Consider the following 21,950-nt stretch of genomic DNA (forward strand, 5'->3'; position numbering starts at 1 on the left):
TCCTGCCTCAGCCTCCCGAGTAGCTGGGACTACAGGCGCCCGCCACCTCGCCCGGCTAGTTTTTTGTATTTTTTAGTAGAGACGGGGTTTCACCATGTTAGCCAGGATGGTCTTGATCTCCTGACCTCGTGATCCGCCTGTCTCGGCCTCCCAAAGTGCTGGGATTACAGGCTTGAGCCACCGCACCCGGCCAATTTTTGTATTTTTAGTAGAGATGGGGTTTTGCCATGTTGGTCAGGCTGTTCTCGAACTCCTGACCTTGTGATCCACCCCCTCAGCCTCCCAAAGTGCTGGGATTATAGGCGTGAGCCACCACGCCTGGCCTACAATTGCTTATGTTGCATTGCTTTGTAAACTCATATCCCATATACAGTCATCATTAAGACTTACTGACTGCCAGTACCAAATGGAGAAGCCTCCAACGCTGTAAAAGCATGGCAAGATAGGCTTCAGGATGGGTCAGCCCTGACATTACTCACTATGGAGTACAAGCACTGAGTTCTTTCTTCACCCACAGTCACACAATCACCAAACAGGGAAGGAGCCTTCTCTTGGCTTTGGCTCTCACTGTTCCTTGGAAGGGTTTCTGATTGGTGGAGGCAGAGCAGACAGTGAGTGGTCCAAAGTGGACTGATGGCCCCAAATGAGCCAACAGAACACCCAGGAATCCTACCCAGGCCAGGACCCAGAGACAAAAGGTAAGAGCTATTGCCAGCCACATGGGTCTTCATCAAAGCACAGCAGCACTGCCCACCACTCAGCCCCTTCCTCAATCTAAAGCCCAAGAGGGGAAGTTCTTCGGGAGAGAAGGGAAGCTGGTAAAGGCCGTGCTATTTCCCAAAGGCCTGACCCTCTGGGCCACCCCTAGCAATATAGTCAGTGTGGAATATGATCCCACCAAGAAAATGAATGGCACTATTTTAAGAGTAGAGCATCTTGGGGAAATCTAGGATGCCTACTCTGAAGCTTTTACTCAAGTGTGGAAGCCACACCAGTATGCAGGTATACTGTCTTACAAATCTAGAAGAATATTTTAGTTTTCAAGTACCCCATGAACAGTTTTTTAAAAATTCAACCACTGGCTAGGCATGGTGGCTCATACCAGTAATCCTAGCACTTTGGGAGGCTGAGGTGGGCAAATCACTTGAGGTAAAGACTTCGAGACCAGCCTGGACAACATGGTGAAACCTCATCTCTACAAAAGATACCAAAAAAAAATTAGCTGGGCATGGTGGTACACACCTGTAATCCCAGCTACTTGGGAGGCTGAGGTGAGATAATTGCTTGAACCCAGGAGGCAGAGGTTGCAGTGAGCTGAGATCATGCCACTGCGCTCCAGCCTGGGTGACAGAGCGAGACTCCATATCAAAAAAATAATAATCAACCACTTAGAAAAGTACATCCATTAAGCAGACCCTACATCTAGAATGAGTTAAGCAACCATTTATAAGCATCTTCATGAGAAATGATCACCTCTGGGTTTTTCTGATATTTGAAATAAACATGGAACCAAACTGTATTTCCCTCAACACATAACTGTCCAAATTGCATGTATAAGTGGAGGCTGTAGGAACTATATTCCGCCTTTTGAATTAGGCGCATAAGGCTACTGACCACTCTATATTTTACCAAGAGCAAGTGCGGTGACTTTTCTATTTCAGTACGAATATGGGCAGAAACGATATGATGCAAAATACAGGTTCTTCCATAAAGTTTAAGATGTAGGGTAGAAGGGAAGACAAAAAGCAAAATTCCCAAGAAATCAGAATAACTTCACACTGGTCTTGTACTCCAAGAAACCCTGAGATGAACTGTAGTCCTCAAACACCTGTGCTTGGCTCAGGCCCACCAAGACACTTCAGTATGCTTCCCACTGGTTCATCATCAACTTCCTGCTATATTCGTAGGCCAAAAAGAGTGCTCCATTGGCAGGGAATGCTCGAATCATAGTAGGTTTCAGTCCAGAATATAAGGCCGTTATTCCTAGCAAATAAAAGGGCGATCAAAGACTGCAACAATCCCTCCTTTGGGGACACCCACGCAGCTGCATAGCACAGGTATATTTACACATGCAAACCCAGACAGCAGTGCTAGAAACCAACAAGTCATGGAAGGATGCATTCCCCGCTTTCCCTAAATAGACTAACAGAAACAAGGCCAAGTATCAGGTCTCCTGGCAAAACTGACTGATGCTCAGGTAACATACCCCAATTCCATGCTTGGTTCACGCTTAGTACATGGATACGGCAGAGCTGAGGCCTGAGATGGCCAGACGGAGGCAACTATGGAGACAGAGGTGGCAGCAGCTCTGCAGCTTCACCTGGGCAGTGGCAAGAGCACCAACCTTGAAGCCGGAGACTGTTTATAGTATTAGTGCTGCCCAGGGTGGTTATGAAGATTGAATTAGATAAGGGAGGAAGGTGTAAATACTTTGTAAAACTTTACCTGTCATACAGATGTAACGGAGGATTACTATGAGTAATAGACAAGGTATCTGTGCTCTATTTGGGACAGAAAGTTTCTGTGTTACTGTCCTCTTTCTTTTACAATCAAAACAGAGAAGTTCATATCTCAGATTTTTTTTTTTTTTGAGACGGAGTCTTGCTCTGTCGCCCAGGCTGGAGTGCAGTGGTGCGATCTCGGCTCACTGCAAGTTCTGCCTCCCAGGTTCACGCCATTCTCCTGCCTCAGCCTCCCCAGTAGCTGGGATTACAGGTGCCCACTACCACGCCCGGCTAATCTTTTGTATTTTAGTAGAGACGGGGTTTCCCCGTGTTAGCCAGGATGGTCTCAATCTCCTGACCTCGTGATCTGCCCACCTCGGCCTCCCAAAGTGCTGGGATTACAGGCATGAGCCACCCCGCGCCTGGCCCATATCTCAGATTTTAAGATGTATATGGATGCTTGAAAAACAGGTATTTACTCACCTTCATTTTTCACAACATTTATAAAGGTTCTGATAAATCCTGCCTGTTTTCCAGACATGGAAAGAACTTGAATTCTGGATTTAATACAATCTACTGGGTATACAGCAAGCCAGAGGCAAATCCCACCAACTCCACCACTTAACATCAAAGGGACAGGGCCTAGAGAAAAAAAAAAAAAAATAGCAAATGGTATTTTGTCTCAAGAACAGCTGATGTGACATTTCCAGAGGTCAATGTAGTAATGGCTGCAGGTAGATGAAAATAAAAATGGTAATGCTGCAGAATACAATTCTTTGAGGAAACTGTCAAAGCTCTTGTTACCAAGCTCTAAGAACACAAGGTTTTGTTTGGTAGCCCAGGTCTACCCCTGGGTCGTGCCAAGTACAAGAAGCCCTAGTGAGGGTTGTATTTAGTTTGGTCACTGAGGTATCGAGGGCTGGCCCACATGAACCAGCAGGCCTCCAGCTGAGTGGCAACCCCCTACAGTGGGGAGAAGACAGGCCAAACACAATCTACGTCTTTTTTCAACTTTCTCACTCCTAAGTATTTTAATAGCCCTGATTCTTCCTTTACCATTAAAAGCCAAAATTGTTTTTATTAAACAGAGCAGTTAAGTCTGGGAGCTTGACTAACCACAGACTAGATTCAACACACACTGAGGGAGATGGTAAGAAAAACTCACTTACGTGAGCCAAACATCGCATGTAGTAATACCAACCAGCTAAACATGATAAGCTACAAGAACTATGGTTTCTGTGGCTCTCAAAACACTATTAAGATTACCAAGTTTTAAGCTTATTTCAAGATTATTTCTAGGTGATTCCCCAATTGGGAAAGTCATTTCTGGATTTCTTCTCCCCTAAAATAGATCCAGAAAAACTAACAAACTTTATTCCAGTAAGAAACTTTGGGATGTACTGCTTCAGGCCCTGTCCTAAGGAAATTATCAGGCCTGGAGGGTGGGTGCTATCAACTGCCTGCCACCATGTTACCTTCTGGCATCCAGAAGCTTCCCTGTGCCAGATGCAGCCACCAATGTGGGGAGGAGAGCACAAAGGAATCCACAGAGAATCCACAGAAACCACACCTGCAAGGAGCAAACACCATCACACCCCACTGCTGTCAATGCAAACACATTTACCTAGTTCATCTTTTGATCTCCCCGATGCAAAAAAGGACCGGCTCAGTTCGTAGCCACCAAAGAAGAAGAAATAGCCCGGTACTTCTCGAAGTAAAGTGCTTGAGAGTCCATGGTAGAAGCCCAAGGGGCCATCCTTCCTAAGGATACTTTTGATGACAGACCACACTGTCCTGGGAGGAAACACAGAGAGCACGGTTATGGCAGGTGGGAAGGAAGAAAGGACAAGGGCATTTGCAACCAGTTAACAGATCTGATCAAGCACTAGCAAGGAAGAAGCTGATTTTCTAAATGAAGAGCTAGGAACCGAGACTACAAGGCTTCCTTCTGTGGGAAGGAAATTTATTTACAGGAAGGAATTATCTAAACTCAGCAAGCATAAAATGGCATTGTATTGCCCGGTCCCTTATCGCCGTGATTCCTATTTCCTCAATCTTTCTGGTGTGTTTTTGGGAAATCTGTTCAGGTGCTTATAGGATTTGTTTTGTTTTAGTGCAGAGAAATGAGTGAAGGAGTAAATGTTGTTTGAAGGCAAGATAAATTCTGAGAACAAGTTATAGCTCCTATTATGCAGAAGCACCAAGAATTTATTTCTCAGAGCACCAGGGATGCAGGAGAATTTCTTCTAAGCAGATCACAGCCCTGCTCCTGTAGCAGCCAGAACACAGAAAACTTTTTGTCTGACTCCCCTTCATAATGGGGGGCTACCAGGGCAGGTTTATCCCTGCTAAAAACAGGCCAAGAAATCACATACTCAGTGCAACTCAGTGAATCCCTCTCTCCTCACTTTGTTCTCAGCGAGAAGGGGACTTGGCTTGGATAGATAAAGGATCAAGTCCCAAGGTAATAAAGGCCACAGACATTTAATAACTATTTTCCTTCTGAGAGCTTCAGAAGGCACTGTCAGGTATTCCCCATCAGCCAGCCCTTCCTGCAGCACTGCTACATGGAATTTAACAAAAGTAATCCAGCTCAACACATCTGAGGCTTAGCCCTAAGTTACCATACCATATGCTTTGTGTGAACACTGCTAGACCTCAAATACAAAGTCAGCTGATAATTCAAGGTGTCGATCTGCCTAAGTCCTTTGGATATAACTATTACTATCTTTCAATTACCTTGAATTACTTCAAAGGGACATGAGGGCAGCTTCCTGGGTGTTGTTAATGTTCTATTAGTTAATCTGGACACAGGTTATAAAGGCACATAAATTGTATCACTAAATACAGAACTGCATACATGTGACTTACATGTGCATTCATGATACTATGTGTATATTTGAAAAAAAAGTTTTAAAGACTTACACTCTTGGACTTCTAGGCAATGAATATGAGATTCAAGTTGGTTGTAATGTGTCTCAAGGGTGTAGAAAACAGGGCACTCTTCCAAACCCCATTCTCACTGAGTGGGGACTGATCCCTGAAAATGGTCAATTTATCTACTGCTTTTTTTCCAGCAGATTTATAGGCTTTGAGTTAACCACAGCAATATCCTTGGTCAGAACTTGGCCAGATGTCAAGGTAAGTAGGCAAGTTTTGCAATTAATAAGGATAATAAATTGCTTTCCAATTCAAGTAAATCAAATTGTGTATGACACAGCACTCTCAGAGGATAATGGGAATGTGTTTTCAAGAGTGAGCTAGAGAGTGATTTAATCATTGAAGAGCAGCTATGCTTACAAAAGTATTGATTAATGTTCTCAGAACTTGGACCATTTGCAGGTACGCTTGAAGGACTGGGGATAAGTGGGGTAAGGAAAGTTACCTCTAGGAACTGGGGCAATCAGCCTGAATACCCATGTGAAACCTGGAAGTGGGCATCAAATATTCATCTCAGAATCCAAACTGGCACTTATGAAGGCTCAGGTCTAAGGCAAAGTTCAAAAGCCACCCACTATGTACCTCCTAAAATGGTTGAAGATCATGCCTCCTGTTTCCAAGAGGCCAAAAAGGGTGTTAAGCTCCTGGTTTCTCTAGTTCTGGGGTATTAAATATCTGTCTAAGACTTTCTGTGCAGTGGATGGTGGGTCTAATCACAGCCAATCCTTTCAGAAAATCTCTGACTGATAGGGGAAAGCATTCTAGAAACAATATTTTGAGTAAATAAATCGGTTTCCACATCTGCCACTTTAGTACAATATAAAATGAGAAATCATCCAATTCACTAGGGCAATAGAGACCTGACGTTTGTGCCCAAGTGGTGCTTACTTCTGGCTTTTGGCTATCTTTCCTGATGTCTCCATCTCATACATGGTCTGCAGCCGGCACTTCACGAGCTCCGTGGGGCAGAGCACCAGTGCAGCAAAGGCAGAGGCGAAGGAACCGGCAGCTGCATTCTGCAGATCACTGAAAGCACACAAGCAGACAGTTACCCCTCAGCTTCTTCATTCCTTCGCCACCCACCACACAGAGGGCACTCTGGTGATAAAGCAGGGTAAGGAGCCAGGTGTGAGGGCATGAACCTGTGATTTCAGCTACTCAGGAGACTGAGGTGGGAAGAGTACTTGAGTCCATGTGTTCTAGGCTACAGTGCTATGACTGCATCTGTGAATAGCCACTGCATTCCAGGTTGGGCAACAAAGAGAAACCTCCATGTCTAAAAAAATGATGAAAGGAAGGAAACTTGCATGTGCTGTTTCATCTAAGGATCCCACAACCCTGTAAGGCAGACAGTAGCACCCCAATTCCCTATGGGAAGTGACACTTAGTGATGAGATAATGTGGCCAGTCACACAGCTACTAAGTGGCAGTGCTAAGATGTGAACCCAGGTCTTCCTGACTGCAACACCCATATTCTTTTGATTACACACAGCGCTATGGACTGAATTTTATTCCCCCAAGGTGATGGTGTTAGATGGGGCCTTTGGGAATAGTCAGGTATAGATGAGGTCATGAGGACAGGGCCATTGTGATGGGATTAGTCCCTTAGAAGAAGAGGCTAGAGAGACTGCTCACTCTCTGCCATATGAGGACACAGTGAGAAGATGGCTATGTTCAAATGAAGAAAAAGCCCTCATCAGACACCAGATCTGCTGGAACCTTGATCTTAGACTTTTCAGTCCCTAGAACTATGAGAAATGTTTGTTTTAGTCACTCAGTCTGGAGTATTATGTTACAGCAGCCAAAGCCAACATACATCGCGACATAACAAAATAAAACTCCACAAAAAAACCCAAAGGCAAGGAGAAAATATTACCCATAGTCCCCACTGAAAACACGCACTATTAATACTTCAGTGTATTTGCCCTAAGTTTTAAATAAAACTAGGCTCTAAGACTATCCCCACATGCCCACAATCCAACCTGGAGCAGCCAGATGTGCAATGTAACTGCCACAGATGAAAACCCAGAAAAAATTTTAACCAAAAGTTGCTGCATCACAAAAAGATTTTCCAGTTCAGCTGATGATCTACCACCTCAGCAACACAGAAGAGGGTAAAATGGTGCCACGGGAGTGGGTGAAGCCAGTACAAGTCTGCAAGCTCAATGGTATTAGGTGAAATGGCTAAACTAGAAATCTAAACTAGGCAGCGCGATGAATGCACAAATACAAACACAGAAACATTCGCCTCCTGTATGGATTTAGTACCAGCAGCCAAAGGTCACTAGCAGGGTTATGAAACTGGAATCCAGTAAGAGTTCAAGAATATGGGGAGGCCAGGCGTGGTGGCTCACACCTGTAACCCCAGCACTTTGGGAGGCCAAGGCAGGCAGGTCACTTGAGGCCTGGCCAACACGGCAAAACCCCATCTCTACTAAAAATTAGCCATGCCTGGTGGTGCACGCCTGTAATCCCAGCTACCCCAGTGGCTGAGGCACAAGAAGCGCTTGAACCAGGGAGATGGAGGTTGCAGTGAGCCGAGATCATGCCACTGCACTCCAGCCTGGGCGACACAGTGAGACTCTTTCAAAAAAAAAAAAAAAAAATGAATATGGGGAAAAGTCTGAGAAGTGTTTCAAAAGAAAGGCTTCTCTGCGAGTTCACGGTTCACGGGAGTCGGGATAGAAGGTCCCTTCCAGCCCCGGAAGAGTGTTGCATGATAGGATCATGACTGGCATTTGGGGTGGGACAATCCTTCATTGGGCAGGAAGGACTGAACTGGTTCCCTGACACCCATTCAATGCTGGCATCGTGCTCTCACTGGACAGCCAAGATCGCCCTCACAGATTTCCAAAAACCCCCGAGGGTGGGTGGAAATCTCCTCAGTTAACTACCCAGGTAGAGAGATAATCCCCTAACAATTTTTCTCCAAACTGAGCAAAAGCACAGACGAGGCCGGGCGCAGTGGCTCACACCTGTAATCCCAGCACTTTGGAAGACCGAGGTGGGCAGATCATGAGATCAAGAGATTAAGACCATCCTGGCCAACATGGTGAAACCCCATCTCTACTAAAATACAAAAATTAGGGGGGCATGGTGGTGCACACCTGTAGTCCCAGCTACTCGGGAGGCTGAGGCAGGAGAATTGCTTGAACCCAGGAGGCAGAGGTTGGAGTGAGTCAAGATCGCACCACTACACTCCAGCCTGGCAACAGAGTGAGATTCCATTCTCAAGAAAAAAAAAAAAAGCACAGATGGACCTACCATATTCAGGGGTACTAAAGTTTTTCCAGTGTTAAAGATTAGTATAAAATCAAGGTGGCGCTAGTCTTGGCCCTGGTTTGCTAGTCCCTGGCGGTCTAGCTTCTGTGCCATGGCCAGATGCAAGGGGGGGTTCCCAGAGGCTGAGCTGGCCTTTGATACACCCAAATCTTTCAGAAGACTTGGCCTGGAGTGGGGCTTTCTTTCAGTAGGAAGACACTGCTTGCAGTGCGGACTTCCTTTTGATGTTAGAGAATTAAGCCTAAAACCATTAACAAAGAAGAACCAGGTACACAAATGTACTTGCACACGCTTTTATGGCTTGTGGAAACCATCCAATGCTGTTCAGTACACTCCTTTCCCCCACTTCACTCCTTAGCAGCTTGTTAGAACCAAAGCTTAAAATGGTTTCTGCTGTCTTTCAGTCAGCCTGCAGATCCACAGTTGGCCTCCCTCAGGGACTCTCTGTTAACCTGCTGACAGGCAATAGTCAATTAGGAGCATTAACCAGGGTCTGCCAAGTTTGCCAGGACAAAGGTGGCAGTCAATAAATGTAGAAGTCTATTGAGTTGAAGATATAATAATGGCTCAGACATCTGAGTGAACACCAAGCACATTATTATAGTGCAAGGACACGGTCAAATCAGATATGCAGTGGACTTTGGCTTTCCAATAAACACTTTCGTCGACTAGTGCACAGAAGGAGGTGCATGGGCCCCTGGTTCTGCAGAGTACGAATGTGTAGAACTGGAATTGAAATGGTAGTAAGTATCGGATGGGATTTTGTAAGAATCATCCGTTTGTCATATATTCAACAAACATGTACCTGAGCACTCCTGCTGTGTAAAACCCTGTCCAGCAAAACGTCAAAGCAGAACAACACTCTAGGTCATGTTGAAACCGGGAACAGACAAATATTTACAATGTGATTGCAGAAATTCACCACAGGCTCTCACAAGCAGTTCTTTCCTTTCACTGCTCCTGATTAATCTTCTCTCTAGAACTGACCCTTACAAAACATTCCAGACCCCCAACCGTGGTCTGATGGAAAGGAGACTGGGCAGGAGCTCAGAGGACACAAGTCCAAGTCCTTAGCCGGGTGACCTTGCGCATGTCAATATCGGCACCTCAGTTCCTCCATCCCTTAGAGAGAGAACATCTGCCTTGCTCTTCTCACAGGATCACGGTGAGGACTACAGAGACATGATATACATGTCAGAGCTTTGTAGACTCTAAGACAGCATTTCCCCAACAGGTAACAGGCAAACACTGTTCCTCAGAATGGAAAAAGAAAAAAAAGGCCCAAGCTCAAAAAAGATGAGCACTGGATTAGACAAGGTTAATCAGGATGGTTTATTTACTGCAAAACAACTAAGCATCTTTTCTTTTTTTGAGAGATAGGGTCTTGCTCTGTTGCCCAGGCTGGAGTGCAGTGGTGTCATCTCACTGCAACCTCTGCCTCTTGAGCTCAAGCAATCCTCCCACCTCAGCCTCCCCGGTAGCTGGGACCACAGACGTGTGCTACCACACTCAGCTAAGTTTTGTATTTTTTGTAGAGATGGGGTCTTGCCATGTTGCTCAGCTTGGTCTCCAACTCCTGGGCTCTAGTAATCTGCCCACCTAAGCCTCTCAAAGTGCTGGGACTATAGGCGTGAGCCACTGTGCCCAGCTTTAAGCATCTTTAATGAACTAAATAACACATACACTACATGAAATAAATGTACCCAGGGTGATTCTTCACGAGAGAGACACTGTGACGTAATTTCCCAACTCTTTCTTAAGGACACCCAGCAATTCAATGTTCTGAAAGTAGTGTGGGGAAATGCAGCTGTAAGGTATTAGATTGTTCTCAGCAGAAAAGCAATATGCTCTTACCTGTCCTCCACTTTGTTCACAGGCTAAGGAAGCAAGAAAGTGGAGGGGCAGGCAGGGCCAGATCCCCAGTGGTTTCGCTCATGCAAGACAGAAGTCACTGTCTGTCCTGCGGCTGGAGGGGCTGCTTTGCTCAGAAGACACAGGTCTTCTCCAGAATCTCACGTGGCTGCTTACTGTTTCCCTGTCTTCTCTCCCCATTTTGTCCTTTGCTAAGGAAACTGAACTGAAATGAAGTCCAGGTCTTCTCTAATAGTGTCTCTCCTTCGACAGGGAACAAAACTATAGTCGCCTGTGGTTTTTGCTTCTGTTCATTCTGTCTCCATCATGGCAGGCCACACTCTCCTGGTTTGTGCCCTGCTTGTTTCTTTACTGCCTTCCTGCCTGCCCTTTCTGTGCTGGAGGCTCATCTCATTCATGCTCAGCCCTCCTCGCTGTCTACACTGTCTTCTTGGGCAATCGTATCCAGTCCCAAGCCTCAAGCTCTACTATCATGGTGGAATTCCTGCCTAGAAAAGGGCACCCTTCAGACCTCCAGGCACCTCCAGAGAACACTGCTGTGCACAAGGAACCGAATTCAGTTGTGTGGGACCTGCAGCTGCAATCAGGTTTCAAACTCCTACTGAAATAACTAAGACTGCCCTTGGCAGTCTTGAAGCTTATATAATAATTTTAAGTGGTATAAAATAAAATCAACGTTCAAAGCAGGGATAGCTAAACATCCCAGTGGTTTCCGAATTCTCTTTAGTCTCTATATAATAAATACCCAAGGCAAGACCAAGAACGAGGCAAAGTCTGATGTTTTGGGAAGATCTGGACAGAGAAAGGTGGGTTCCCTTGCATCTTTGCAAACATTTCCGACCCTTCCTAAAACTCCTCAAATTCATCTGGCTCAGACAACCTCTTCCAATACTCTGCTTTTTGCTAATGAAAGAAAAGCTAAAATGTGGATCATAAGCGGCATCTACAGTTTTAGTGCAGCATGTCTGCTGACGAGAGGCAGCACCACCAGCTGCATTTGAACAGCATTCTACCGGAGAAAACTGAAACCGAAGGGCGGTTCGTTCTCAGTGGTGGATGATGAGCAGGTCTCCTCTGTGGCATGCACATGTGGTTTCCAAGTTTTATATGATGACAATGTATAACTTCATAAATAAAAGGAAAGCAGTTATTTTTTAAAAAGGAAATGTTCTTCCACATAAGGCGTCAGTAAAATTGTGACCTTCCAACAGTAGATTTTTTTTAATTTTTATTTTTTGTAGAGATGGGGATCTTGCTATGTTGCCCAGGCTGGTTTTGAACTCTCAGCCTCAAGCCATTCTCCTGCCTTTGCCTCCCAAAATGCTGGGATTACAGGCATGAGCCACCATGCCTTGCCAGTTTTGTGGGGTTTTTTTTAAATAAAAGATAGTGTGTGTCCTTGACTCACCTCAGCTTTGCCTGCTTGTCCAATCCAGCCACTTTCCGCACCACCTGCTGGCAGAAGCCATAGCACATGAAGAGGACTGAATTCTCAGCGATGTTGGCGATTAGTGCTGGGCTGGTCCCCTTGTAGAAGCCACGGAAGCCCACCTGGGAGTAAGTCTTCAGGCAGCAGTCCGTGAGGCCCCGGTACAGGTCAGGGAACGTCTGCATCTTCACTTTCATCGTGTCAAAGGGCTGCCCGGTCAGTACACACGCTGTGCCCCCTGGAATCAGGACAGATGACTGCTCTAGTATGAGGCTACATTTCCATTATCTATGGAAAGAAGGCACAGGCAGCCTACCCCAGAACGTACCCCTGCTTCAGTTCATTTCAACCTCTTTTCCTCCAAAACCTTCCAGCCATGTCCAGTAAACGATTTATAGCAGGTCCTTGATGTGCCTGGCATCTAAGTCGCACCCTGAAGGAGCTCATGCCAGGCAGGGGAGAGAGACAGACATGTGCTCAACAGTGGCAGGCAGAGGATGCAACAGTGCAGTGAGTATGTAGGAGCCTGAGCAATAAGGTCAGAGGGACTATGGCTTTGCTGCGAGATCCTGGACGAGCCGTGTAACTTCTGAGCCTCAGCTCCTCATCCATGCCACCTCATAGGGTTAGCATGAGGATTAAATAAAAATGGAGGAGACAAGCTCAGCACAGCAGCAGCTTCGTAAGTGGTTAGTAACCAGCGGCTACTGTGGGCGCGAGAAACGGAAACCACAGAAAGGCAGGGGAAACCTAGGAAGACTTCATCACTTACTTTGCCTAACGCCCAGTGGGACTGAGCAGACCCGGCACCACAGAAAGGAAACAAGGAGTCTGGCTAATTAATCCCCAAAGAGCTAAATATTTCATTCTATAGAAAAACCTCTTTAATTTGAGCTCTACCAATTAATAACATGTATTTAGAGAATGGACTGAAATTTATGCTTAGCTTAAATCCTTTATTTATATACTTTTATAAGAATATTAAATACAGCAAAGTCTACATTGCATAAAATAATTTTTTTTTCTTTTTGAGATGGCATTTGCTCCGTCACCCAGGCTGGAGTGCAGTGGTGCAATCTCAGCTCACTGCAACCTCCGCCTCCCAGGTTCAAGGAATTCCTGTGCCTCAGCTTCCCGAGTAGCTGGGATTATAGGTGCCCGCCACCACACCTGACTAATTTTTGTACTTTTCATAGAGATGGGGTGTCACCATGTTGCCAAGGTTGGTCTCGAACTCCTGGCCTCAAATGATCCTCCTGCCTCAGCCTCCCAAAATGCTGGGAGGCGTGAACCACCATGCCCAGCCACGTGAAATCATTTAAAAAATTCTAAACAGAAGAAAAGGAATGAACTGTAACCACCCTACAACATCCCCACACCCTGTAGTAGGGTTGGTGTCATGGGAACTGGGAAGTGGTTAGCGTTTACCATCTCCTCCTGGACCTGAGAGGAGCTCTTAAAGCTTCATCAAAATGCAAAAGAAGGCTTACAGAAAATATTTGACAAATGCAACTTCCTGACTTTGACATTATACATAGTTATTCCATCTAAACTCTGGAAAGTGGAGTTGGGGGAAGGGACATTAAGAATAATTCTCAATTATTTATTGGCAAACAAGCCAACACTTCCAAAGAGTCTGAAAACCGCTTGATCTCTTTTTTTTTTTGAGACGGAATCTCGCTCTGTCGCCCAGGCTGGAGTGCAGTGGCACGATTTCCGCTCACTGCAAGCACCGCGGCCTCCTGGGTTCACGTCATTCTTCTGCCTCAGCCTCCCGAGAAGCTGGGACTACAGACGCCCGCTACCACGCCCGGCTAATTTTTTTGTATTTTCAGTAGAGACGGGGTTTCACTGTGTTTGCCAGGATGGTCTCGATCTCCTGACCTCGTGATCCGCCCGCCTCGGTCTCCCAAACTGCTGGGATTACAGGCATGAGCCACCGCGCCCGGCCTTTGATCTCTTTTTTAAGCAACAAGCAATATGATCTGTGTGAGCCCATCGTTACTGTTCATTTCTTCCAGGAGAGGGATGACACACTTCTGCCTTTAACTGCCAAATAATCCCCAATTCTGAATTAGTGGAATATAAGTTAAGATGATTTTACTATGATTAATCCTGAGTCATTCTCTCCCAGGTACTGCTGGGCTAGGATAAAAAGATATATGAATGACATTAAAATAATTTAATTATTCCAAGAGAAGAGGTGACAGAATGTTTTAAGTGGGTGTGTAATTCAGAGAGCCTAGATGCAGATAAGCTGCATCTAGCCATAAAGCATTTAATTCAGCACATTCATATTTTAAGTTGATCATCTTGAACAGTTCAGGCATCACAGGTTACTAGAATACACATTTGCTGTATATCTGGGATAGTTACATTTCCAACAGGGAGAAGGGGTAGGCTAATGAATGTACAAATGCTAGCAACAACTGTCTCCCGTCCTCTGCGAGGGTAAGCTAACTTCCTGTGTAATTTACCACAAATGACATGGTCATGGCGCTCACTGTGCCCTCAAGTGAGAGAAGACTGTTCTGAACACCAGTACCAACCACGGAGCCTGACACCTAGTAGGTTCTCGAAGATCTATCAAGTCTATAAAGCCATGAATAAATATTATCTTTCTCCACTTGCCTAGAAGTCAGACTTCTGATCTTATTCTCTTTAAAAGACAAATAACAACATTCTTTAGGCGGTGTGGTGGCCAGCCAAGCACCTTATTCCGCAGGAAAGGCACTCAGACTATGTCATACCTAACACTTTACCAAGGGTGGTGGTTTGGATTTTCAGTCCTTGACATAGAGTCACTAAATCTTGAGATATAAAGGAAATCTATCAGGGCAGGGGCAGTGTCTCAGGGAAGGGACAGCTCTGAAGAAGGCAGAGAGGTGAGAAGAGAGAATCAGACTCACACCACAGGACCAGGTCCCCCCAAGCAGAGGTGAGACCCCAAACCCCTCTGGAGGCCATCCGTACAGGTTTAACAGGGCAGGGAAGTATATCATTTTCAAGAAACTCCAATAAAAACAGGTTTGGGGTTGTTTTTAATTTTGGCATTTGAGAAGATAAACTTCAATGATCTGAAATGCCACATTCCCCAACTACGCCAAACAAGGTACACTGCAACAGTAGTCAAAGTAGTGACTGCATTGTTTTAGAGCTGCTGAATGACTAACTCTTAAAGTGGTACCAAGTTTCCCTTCAAGACTATTTAACTTTTGGGATCCACACGCCCTCATTTCAATAATTATCTGATTACCTAACTAAGTTCTTGAAATCCTCCTTCGTCCTAGCTGATTAGGGACCTAATCTCTTACAGCCATTGCAGATAGGGAAATGAGAACTTCCCAGCACTTTAGAGTAGACGAGCTGGCTGAAAACCTGTGTGGCGGGGAAAACTTTGTTTAAAAGGAAAAGAAGAAATACACACAACACATTTAAGCTCCATCCACATCACTTCGGGCAGCAGCTGGCTGTGTGCTTACAGTCGGATCGCTTCCATGGGTGACCTCTGCCGCAAAACACTACAGGTCCTCTGCTCCTATCCAATGGCTGGCAGAAAAATCCCAAAGCCCAGCAAGTTCCACATCCAGAAAGTCAGGGCCCAAAGGCTCCAACGTGTGCTGCAGACGCATTACTGAGTACTAAAACAGAGACGGCAACACCACCAGACAAGGGACCCAGGGACCTCGGTCCTGCCCTGTCTTCACACCATCTTGTTGCATAACCTTGAACAAATCTACTGCTCCTCGTGGGCCTTTTTCTACATACTCAACGAGCACTGGAGCCAACAATGTCTAAAGGTCGCTCTAGCTCCAGCATTCAAAGACTCCAAGATCCTCAAAAGTGGGAATCTACTTTCCATTTGCATCCCATGGGCCTCACAGCAGAACGGAGGTTTTTGTGTCACTGATGGGCACCTCCTCTGCCCAGGCCCCAACCTAAAGACCAAGTCTCCCTCCCCTTCCCCATCCCATCCTCCCAGGAATGGGCTTCGTTGTCCTCAGAAGTTAGACTACCCATCGCAGCTCTACCTCGGTGAGGGGCATCCCTGTGTCGCCAGCACGGGGAGAAATACCTGTCCAACAGTGATGGGGACAGTGTGTCAGTACACATAAGGGACCAATACGTGTTCAAAACATACCCACCAGCAAATGCCTTACATACCAGGCTCCCAACCATACTGTTGCAATTTCTATCTTTCAAACTAACTAAATTATAAATGTGGTACCCAAATACTTGTATGCACATAAATAGGAAAAGGTAGACTTTTAAATTCTATCACCAGAGGTTCTAGATCTTTGACAGACTGACTGAAAGACATAAAATGTCAAAAGCTGAGACTACATATGGCTAAACACCCTCCTACTGCAGAGACAGAGCTGAGCCCAAGAGCATTCACTTGCTGGTGAGAGGCGGCCTGGGGCAGGCAGATGGTTGCACCATTCTCAGGGTAAGCGTCCTCCCCAATGTGCCATGGGGGAGGGGAGGGGGCACGGGGCCTGGCAGGCTGTAGCCTAAAGGCACACAGTGGGCAAGAGACTACTGGGCAGACCCCCACCAGCCTTCAGTTCCCTGGGCATCTGGGGCCAGGACGCTCCTTGTGGGTTCTGCCCTGGGAGAAGTACCCTGGCCCAGTGCTCTTCATTAGTGTCAGTGACGTGCTCTCTCCAGTCCTCATTAGCATACCTTGGCCGACCTTTGGCTCAGGGGAAAACACTTCGTTCTTCTCTGAACAATTTATTTTTCACAATTGAGCAAATGACTGATGAGGTGGCCACATTCATGACTATACTCATCTGTTAGTGGTGGGGGTAGGGGGTGTGCTGGATAAGGACAGCATTGGGCAACAACCCCTCTAGCCTCCCCACTCCAGGGAGCTGCAACTACTATGAGAAACCTGTGGGAGGCCAGGGTAGTCCAGGGTTTCCCTTTGGACAATCAGCATTCCAACTGCTCCTCCTACTTCTGGAGGCTGAAGAACCAAATTACCACCACGCCCTTCCCATTCTGCCTGTGCCTCAGCCTGAGGGTCCTGCTCTTCTTGCATGTTCAAGCTGATTTTTCTAAGGAGTAGCCTGCACGATGCCAGCACTACCCCCTTATCATAGGCAGCACCTCCCTGTGCCGGGGGAGCCTCAGGCTCTTGGGTTTAGGCCCCCTAGGCTCAGGTCAGCTGACATTCCCAGCAAATCCTACAACTTCTTTCACGGCTCTAAGACACAGTCCGTTATCAGTCTCGTTTTCAAAGCCATGTCTTTTTTTTTTTTTTGAGACAGAGTTTCCCTCTTATTGCCCAGGCTGGAGTGCAATGGTGTGATCTCAGCTCACCACAACCTCCGCCTCCCGGGTTCAAGCGATTCTCCTGCCTCAGCCTCCCAGGTAGTTGGGATTACAGGCATGCACCACCACGCCTGGCTAATTTGTATTTTTAGAAGAGATGTGGTTTCTCCATGTTGGTCAGGCTGGTCTTGAACTCCTGACCTCAGGTGATCTGCCCGCCTCAGCCTCCTAAAATGCTGGGATTACAGGCGTGAACCACTGCGCCCAGCCTTTTAAAGACATTTCTAAGAGTGTCCTCCTTTCTTTCCCAACACTAGCAGCGACAGTAAGTGGTATTTCCCAGGAGATGCTATGGTGTTATTTTTGCACTACAAGGGCTCTGAAAACTGCCAGGCTTGAAGTGAAGAACCATGTCACCTGCATATCCCAGCCAGGTGACAATGGACAAGGGGCTTCACTTCTGAGCTGTTTTCCAGCTGTACTGGGCACATTCCACCCCTCACCCTGACTCACAAGGTGTTAACAATAATGGACACTCCTTTGCCTTCTGCCACGCTCTGAACAATACTATACTTCCATCAAATGGATTCATCCCAAAGGTAAAGCACATCGCTTCTGGGGAGAAAGGTAATATTTGCATACCATTTTCATCTGATCTCATTTAGAGGGTAGTTGAGGAATAAAGAGAACAGGGTTTTCTCTGTGATTACAGTTAGGCATTGCTTAATAACTGGGACACGTTCTGAAATACGCGTCATTACACAACTTCATCATTGTGCTATCACAGAGCATACACACCCGACTCTAGATGGCATAGCCTACTCCACACCTAGGCTAGACCGTATGGCCTGTGGCTCCTAGGCCACACACCTGTACAGCATGTTACTGTACTGGATGCTGTAGGCAACTATAACACAGTGGTATTTGTGCATCTAAATGTATCTAAACACAGAAAAGGTATAGTAAAAATATGGTAGTATAATCTCATGGGACCACCACCAGACACGCCGTCCATCACCGACAGAAACATGGTGATAAGGCACATGACTGTACCTGCAGCCCCCGCCGTGAGGTCAATAGCAGCCTGGATAGCCGGATTGGACTTCATGTTTGCCCACTCTTCTGCTGGTCTTGTGGAAGGCAACTCTCTGGAGCTTATGACAGGCACCACATATCACTGCAGGGAGGCAAGAGTTCACCATTAGTCCAAGTCTGCAGCATCCTGTTCTCTAGGCCTGCAGCCAAATTACGGAACCCAAACTTCTGGGAGCCATGAACTAGGCTCCACATCGTTCCAAAGGAAAGGGGTTCAAGGTATCAGTGCAGCTTAGCAACTGCCCCCTGGAAAACTCACAGATCAAAAACCTTCCCTGCATATCAATGCTACAGCCACCAGGAGCATTTCAAGCGAGCTTTCTGAAAACTGAAAAAATGAACACCAAATAAGTAAGCCAATCACAGTACCAAACCACATCAGACTTGTTTTTTTAGAGGCCTACATTGAGCCACCAATTGAACAGGCTCAGTTCTAAATTCAGACAGCAGCCTGTGCTGGGTGCCTGAGGGGATCTCACAAGACAGTAGGTCTGGAAAGGAACACTCAGACAGCCAAGGGTGGGAGCTGCACCCTGGGATCACACACGCCTTGGTGAATGCCTGTTCTACCTGCAGCGTGGCTCCTTCAGCCTCTACAGCTGGGAGTCCTCATCTGTACAAGGTGAATAATAAAAATGTTGTAAAACAAAGGTAGTCACAAATAGCCACATCAGACTGATGGGACGCCCCACTGTACACAAGCGTCCCGTGCTCTTAGAACAAGGCCCTGCACAAGCACCTTCCTGTCACACACATCTTCCTGTCACCACAGTCCACTAGCCCTTCAAATGTAAATGTGCGCAGGAGTCGCCTGGGGGCCTCGCTATATAAAACGCAGCTTCTGATTCCGTAGCCTCGGACAGGACCAGAGATTCTGCCTGTTTTGATGAGCTCCCAAGTGAGGCGGACAATGCCAGTCCACAAACTCACACTTTGAGATACAACACCTGGCCCGTTGTGTCCAAATCCGCTTGATCACCTGGAGTAGTTATTAAATATCCAAATTGCCAGGACTTTCTTCTGGAAATCTTGATTCAGTATGTTTGGGTTGGAGCCTTGGGCATTTGGGAAAAAGAGAATTTCTTTCTCTCCCTTAAGACAAAAGTCAACCACTGTTGAGGCGTGGGCTTAATAAACGTTGACTAAAATATCCAACTCAACAACCAATCCTGTATAACTTTCAAACTGTGCCAGTAACTTATTTGCAAATAATAAGGAACAACTTATTTCTCATCACATTGAGGAGCCGTGTGACCCATCGTGCTGGATCAGAGATGAACACCAAGTGCCCTCCTAACACCAATGTCAACCTGAACGTCAACAGGAAACACTGGCCACGGAGAAGTTGTTTAAACCTCTTGAAGCATTTTGCCAATGACCAGACTTCAATAATCTTCCTTTATTTACAAAAAATTTAAAACCAGTGGCAACAACAGCACATTACTTAATAAAGCATCTAAGTTAGAAGTGCAAGACACTGATTTATATGCTGTTGATAGATCTGGAGAGACAGGACCATTTACTAGGCTGAAAAGGTGGCGGCCATCTGGTATCTTCCTAAAAAAGTTTATCAGGGTCCTGGCCAGGCGCGGTGGCTCACGCCTGTAATCCCAGCACTTTGGGCTGGCCAAGGTGGGCGGATCACAAGGTCAGGAGTTTGAGACCAGCCTGACGAATACGGTGAAACCCCCTCTCTACTTAAAATATAAAAATGACCCCGGCATGGTGGTGCGCACCTGTAGTGCCAGCTACTCAGGAGGCTGAGGCAGAAGAATCACTTGAACCCGGGAGGCGGAGGTTGCAGTGAGCCAAGATTGTGGCACTGCACATAGCCTGGGCGACAGAGCGAGATTCCATCTCAAAAAAACCTTTTTTTAAAAAAGTTTATCAGGGTCCTAATCCCTTCCCAGAAGGCAAACTAAGGCCTGGAGCAAGACAAGGTCAACCAAAGCCACCCAACTGTCAGTGACAGAGGATTCAGTTCAAAGTCCTGTCCTTTCAGGCCTGTGCCTACAAACCAACACTTAATCTGAGTATTTCAACCTGGCCAAAGGCAACACAAAACACCCAACCCTGTATTTTAGGGAAAGAAAAAAACCGGGGCAACTGAGAAGACCTACAGAGGCAAGTCCAATGTGGCCTCCCAGATAAACCTCAACGCGCTTATTTCTTTTGGCACAGACACTTCTCTCTTAACTTTGAAGGAAAGTCACATCACATCGCATTCTGTCTGTCCATATGAATTAAACCGTTAGGTGAGCCAAATTTAAACACATTAAATTCTATAAATAGGCCCGGCACAGTGGCTCACCCCTGTAATCCCAGTACTTTGGGAGGCCAAAGCGGGCGGATCACCTGAGGTCGGGAGTTCGAGACCAGCCTGACCACACGGAGAAACCCCGTCTCTACTAAAAATACAAAATTAGCTTGGCGTACTGGGCCATGCCTATAATCCCAGCTACTAGGGAGGCTGAGGGAGGAGAATAGCTTGAACCCAGGAGGCGGAGGTTGCAGTGAGCCCAGATCGCCCCCATTGCACTCCAGCCTGGGCAACAAGAGCGAAACTCCATCTTAAAAAAATAAACAAATAAATAAATTCTACAAATAGCCACTAGAATTATTAGGATAGAAAACGATGACGGGTACTAACAGATTCACTCAGAAGGAGTGGGCAACTAATTCACATTATGTGTAGCTCTGGCTTGGAGAAGACACAGGGCTTGGAGGAGGCAAGACTGTTCACCATGAATTAAAATTGATTTATGAGCTTGCTGTAGCACTTGGAATAGAAAAAAGAATCTTTTCAGCGCCTTTGACCCCTCTCTCAAATTACAACAGGGTGCGACTGAGGAACAACAGTGCCAACCACCCATTTTTCTCGACCCTTGGGGAAATTAACTTTTTTTTTTGGATGGGAGGGAGACTCAGTAGATGAGGCTGCATTTTCCACGAGGGAACACGAACCGCTGCGGGAAGATCCCGGCTTCTCGCTAAACCTGGGGCGGCATGAGCCGCTGGCCAGCTCGCCATCCAGTCCCCAGAGCCCGGGCTTTAGGTAAAGCGTGGAGATGCAAATCAGTAAAACGTGGAGATGCAAATCAGTTTTGCCGCCAAGGACCCGGCCAGGCGCGTGTCTTCCCGGGCCTCGCAAGGAACAGGTCAGGGAGACGACTTCCAACTTTCTCTGCCCGGCCCTAAACGCTCGCCGCGGCTGCCCAGCCGCCCACTCCTGGACAGCCTGCAAGTCTCCATTCAGAAGCGGCTCCGTGCTGCCCAGCACTGGCGTCCCGGGGGCGCGGAGCACCGCAGCCAAATGACACGACTTGGGGGCAAAGAAGGACAAAAGTTCCCACCAGGTGGGCACTGCGGGAAGGAGGCCGACGACCCCTAGATTCTCTGGGTCCCGCGGCACGTGCGCGGCTACGCTAGCTGCTTCCCCCGCCGCCCGGGAAGGTCACGCCACCCGGACACCGAGGCCCGCCCCGTGCCCCACTCTGTCCGCCTGGCGCGCTCTGTGCAGCTGCAGGCGCCAGGCCGGGCTGCGCTCACCGCCGCGCCGGCGTGGCCGCGTCCCGCTCAGGCTCTGCCGCCGCTCTCGGCTCCGGGTC

General features: G+C 46.9%; 2 protein-coding genes across 11 annotated transcripts in view; one reads left to right on the forward strand and one right to left on the reverse strand.

Moving 5' to 3' along the window:
• LOC108514129 (uncharacterized mitochondrial protein AtMg00860-like) overlaps positions 1-11,949 on the forward strand; it is an 80,008-nt gene extending 68,059 nt beyond the window's left edge. For 7 of the 8 annotated variants that reach the window (XR_001881113.1, XR_001881117.1, XR_001881120.1 and 4 more), the window contains 3 exons: positions 5,522-5,585; positions 6,326-6,498; positions 10,543-11,949. The gene's annotated coding sequence lies outside the window, so the exon portion shown is untranslated. The remainder of the gene's footprint in view (positions 1-5,521; positions 5,586-6,325; positions 6,499-10,542) is intronic. The other variant, XR_001881114.1, reaches the window with a different exon arrangement.
• The window catches only part of SLC25A15 (solute carrier family 25 member 15), a 25,547-nt gene continuing 5,020 nt past the window's right edge, over positions 1,424-21,950 (reverse strand). The window contains exons 1-7 of one of the 3 annotated variants that reach the window (XM_017850178.1): positions 21,892-21,950; positions 18,301-18,424; positions 11,947-12,205; positions 6,273-6,410; positions 4,069-4,238; positions 2,928-3,086; positions 1,424-1,983 (exon numbers count right to left, since the gene is read on the reverse strand). In XM_017850178.1, coding sequence (XP_017705667.1) covers positions 1,859-1,983; positions 2,928-3,086; positions 4,069-4,238; positions 6,273-6,410; positions 11,947-12,205; positions 18,301-18,355 — 906 coding nt within the window. In that variant the 5' untranslated portion in view covers positions 18,356-18,424; positions 21,892-21,950 and the 3' untranslated portion in view covers positions 1,424-1,858. Of the gene's footprint in view, positions 1,984-2,927; positions 3,087-4,068; positions 4,239-6,272; positions 6,411-11,946; positions 12,206-18,300; positions 18,425-21,306; positions 21,390-21,891 lie in introns of those variants that run through there. The other 2 variants (XM_017850179.1, XM_017850180.1) reach the window with 2 other exon arrangements.

This window comes from Rhinopithecus bieti, unplaced genomic scaffold (assembly GCF_001698545.2).
Source record: "Rhinopithecus bieti isolate Rb0 unplaced genomic scaffold, ASM169854v2 scaffold_32955, whole genome shotgun sequence".
NCBI classification, from domain to species: domain Eukaryota; kingdom Metazoa; phylum Chordata; class Mammalia; order Primates; family Cercopithecidae; genus Rhinopithecus; species Rhinopithecus bieti.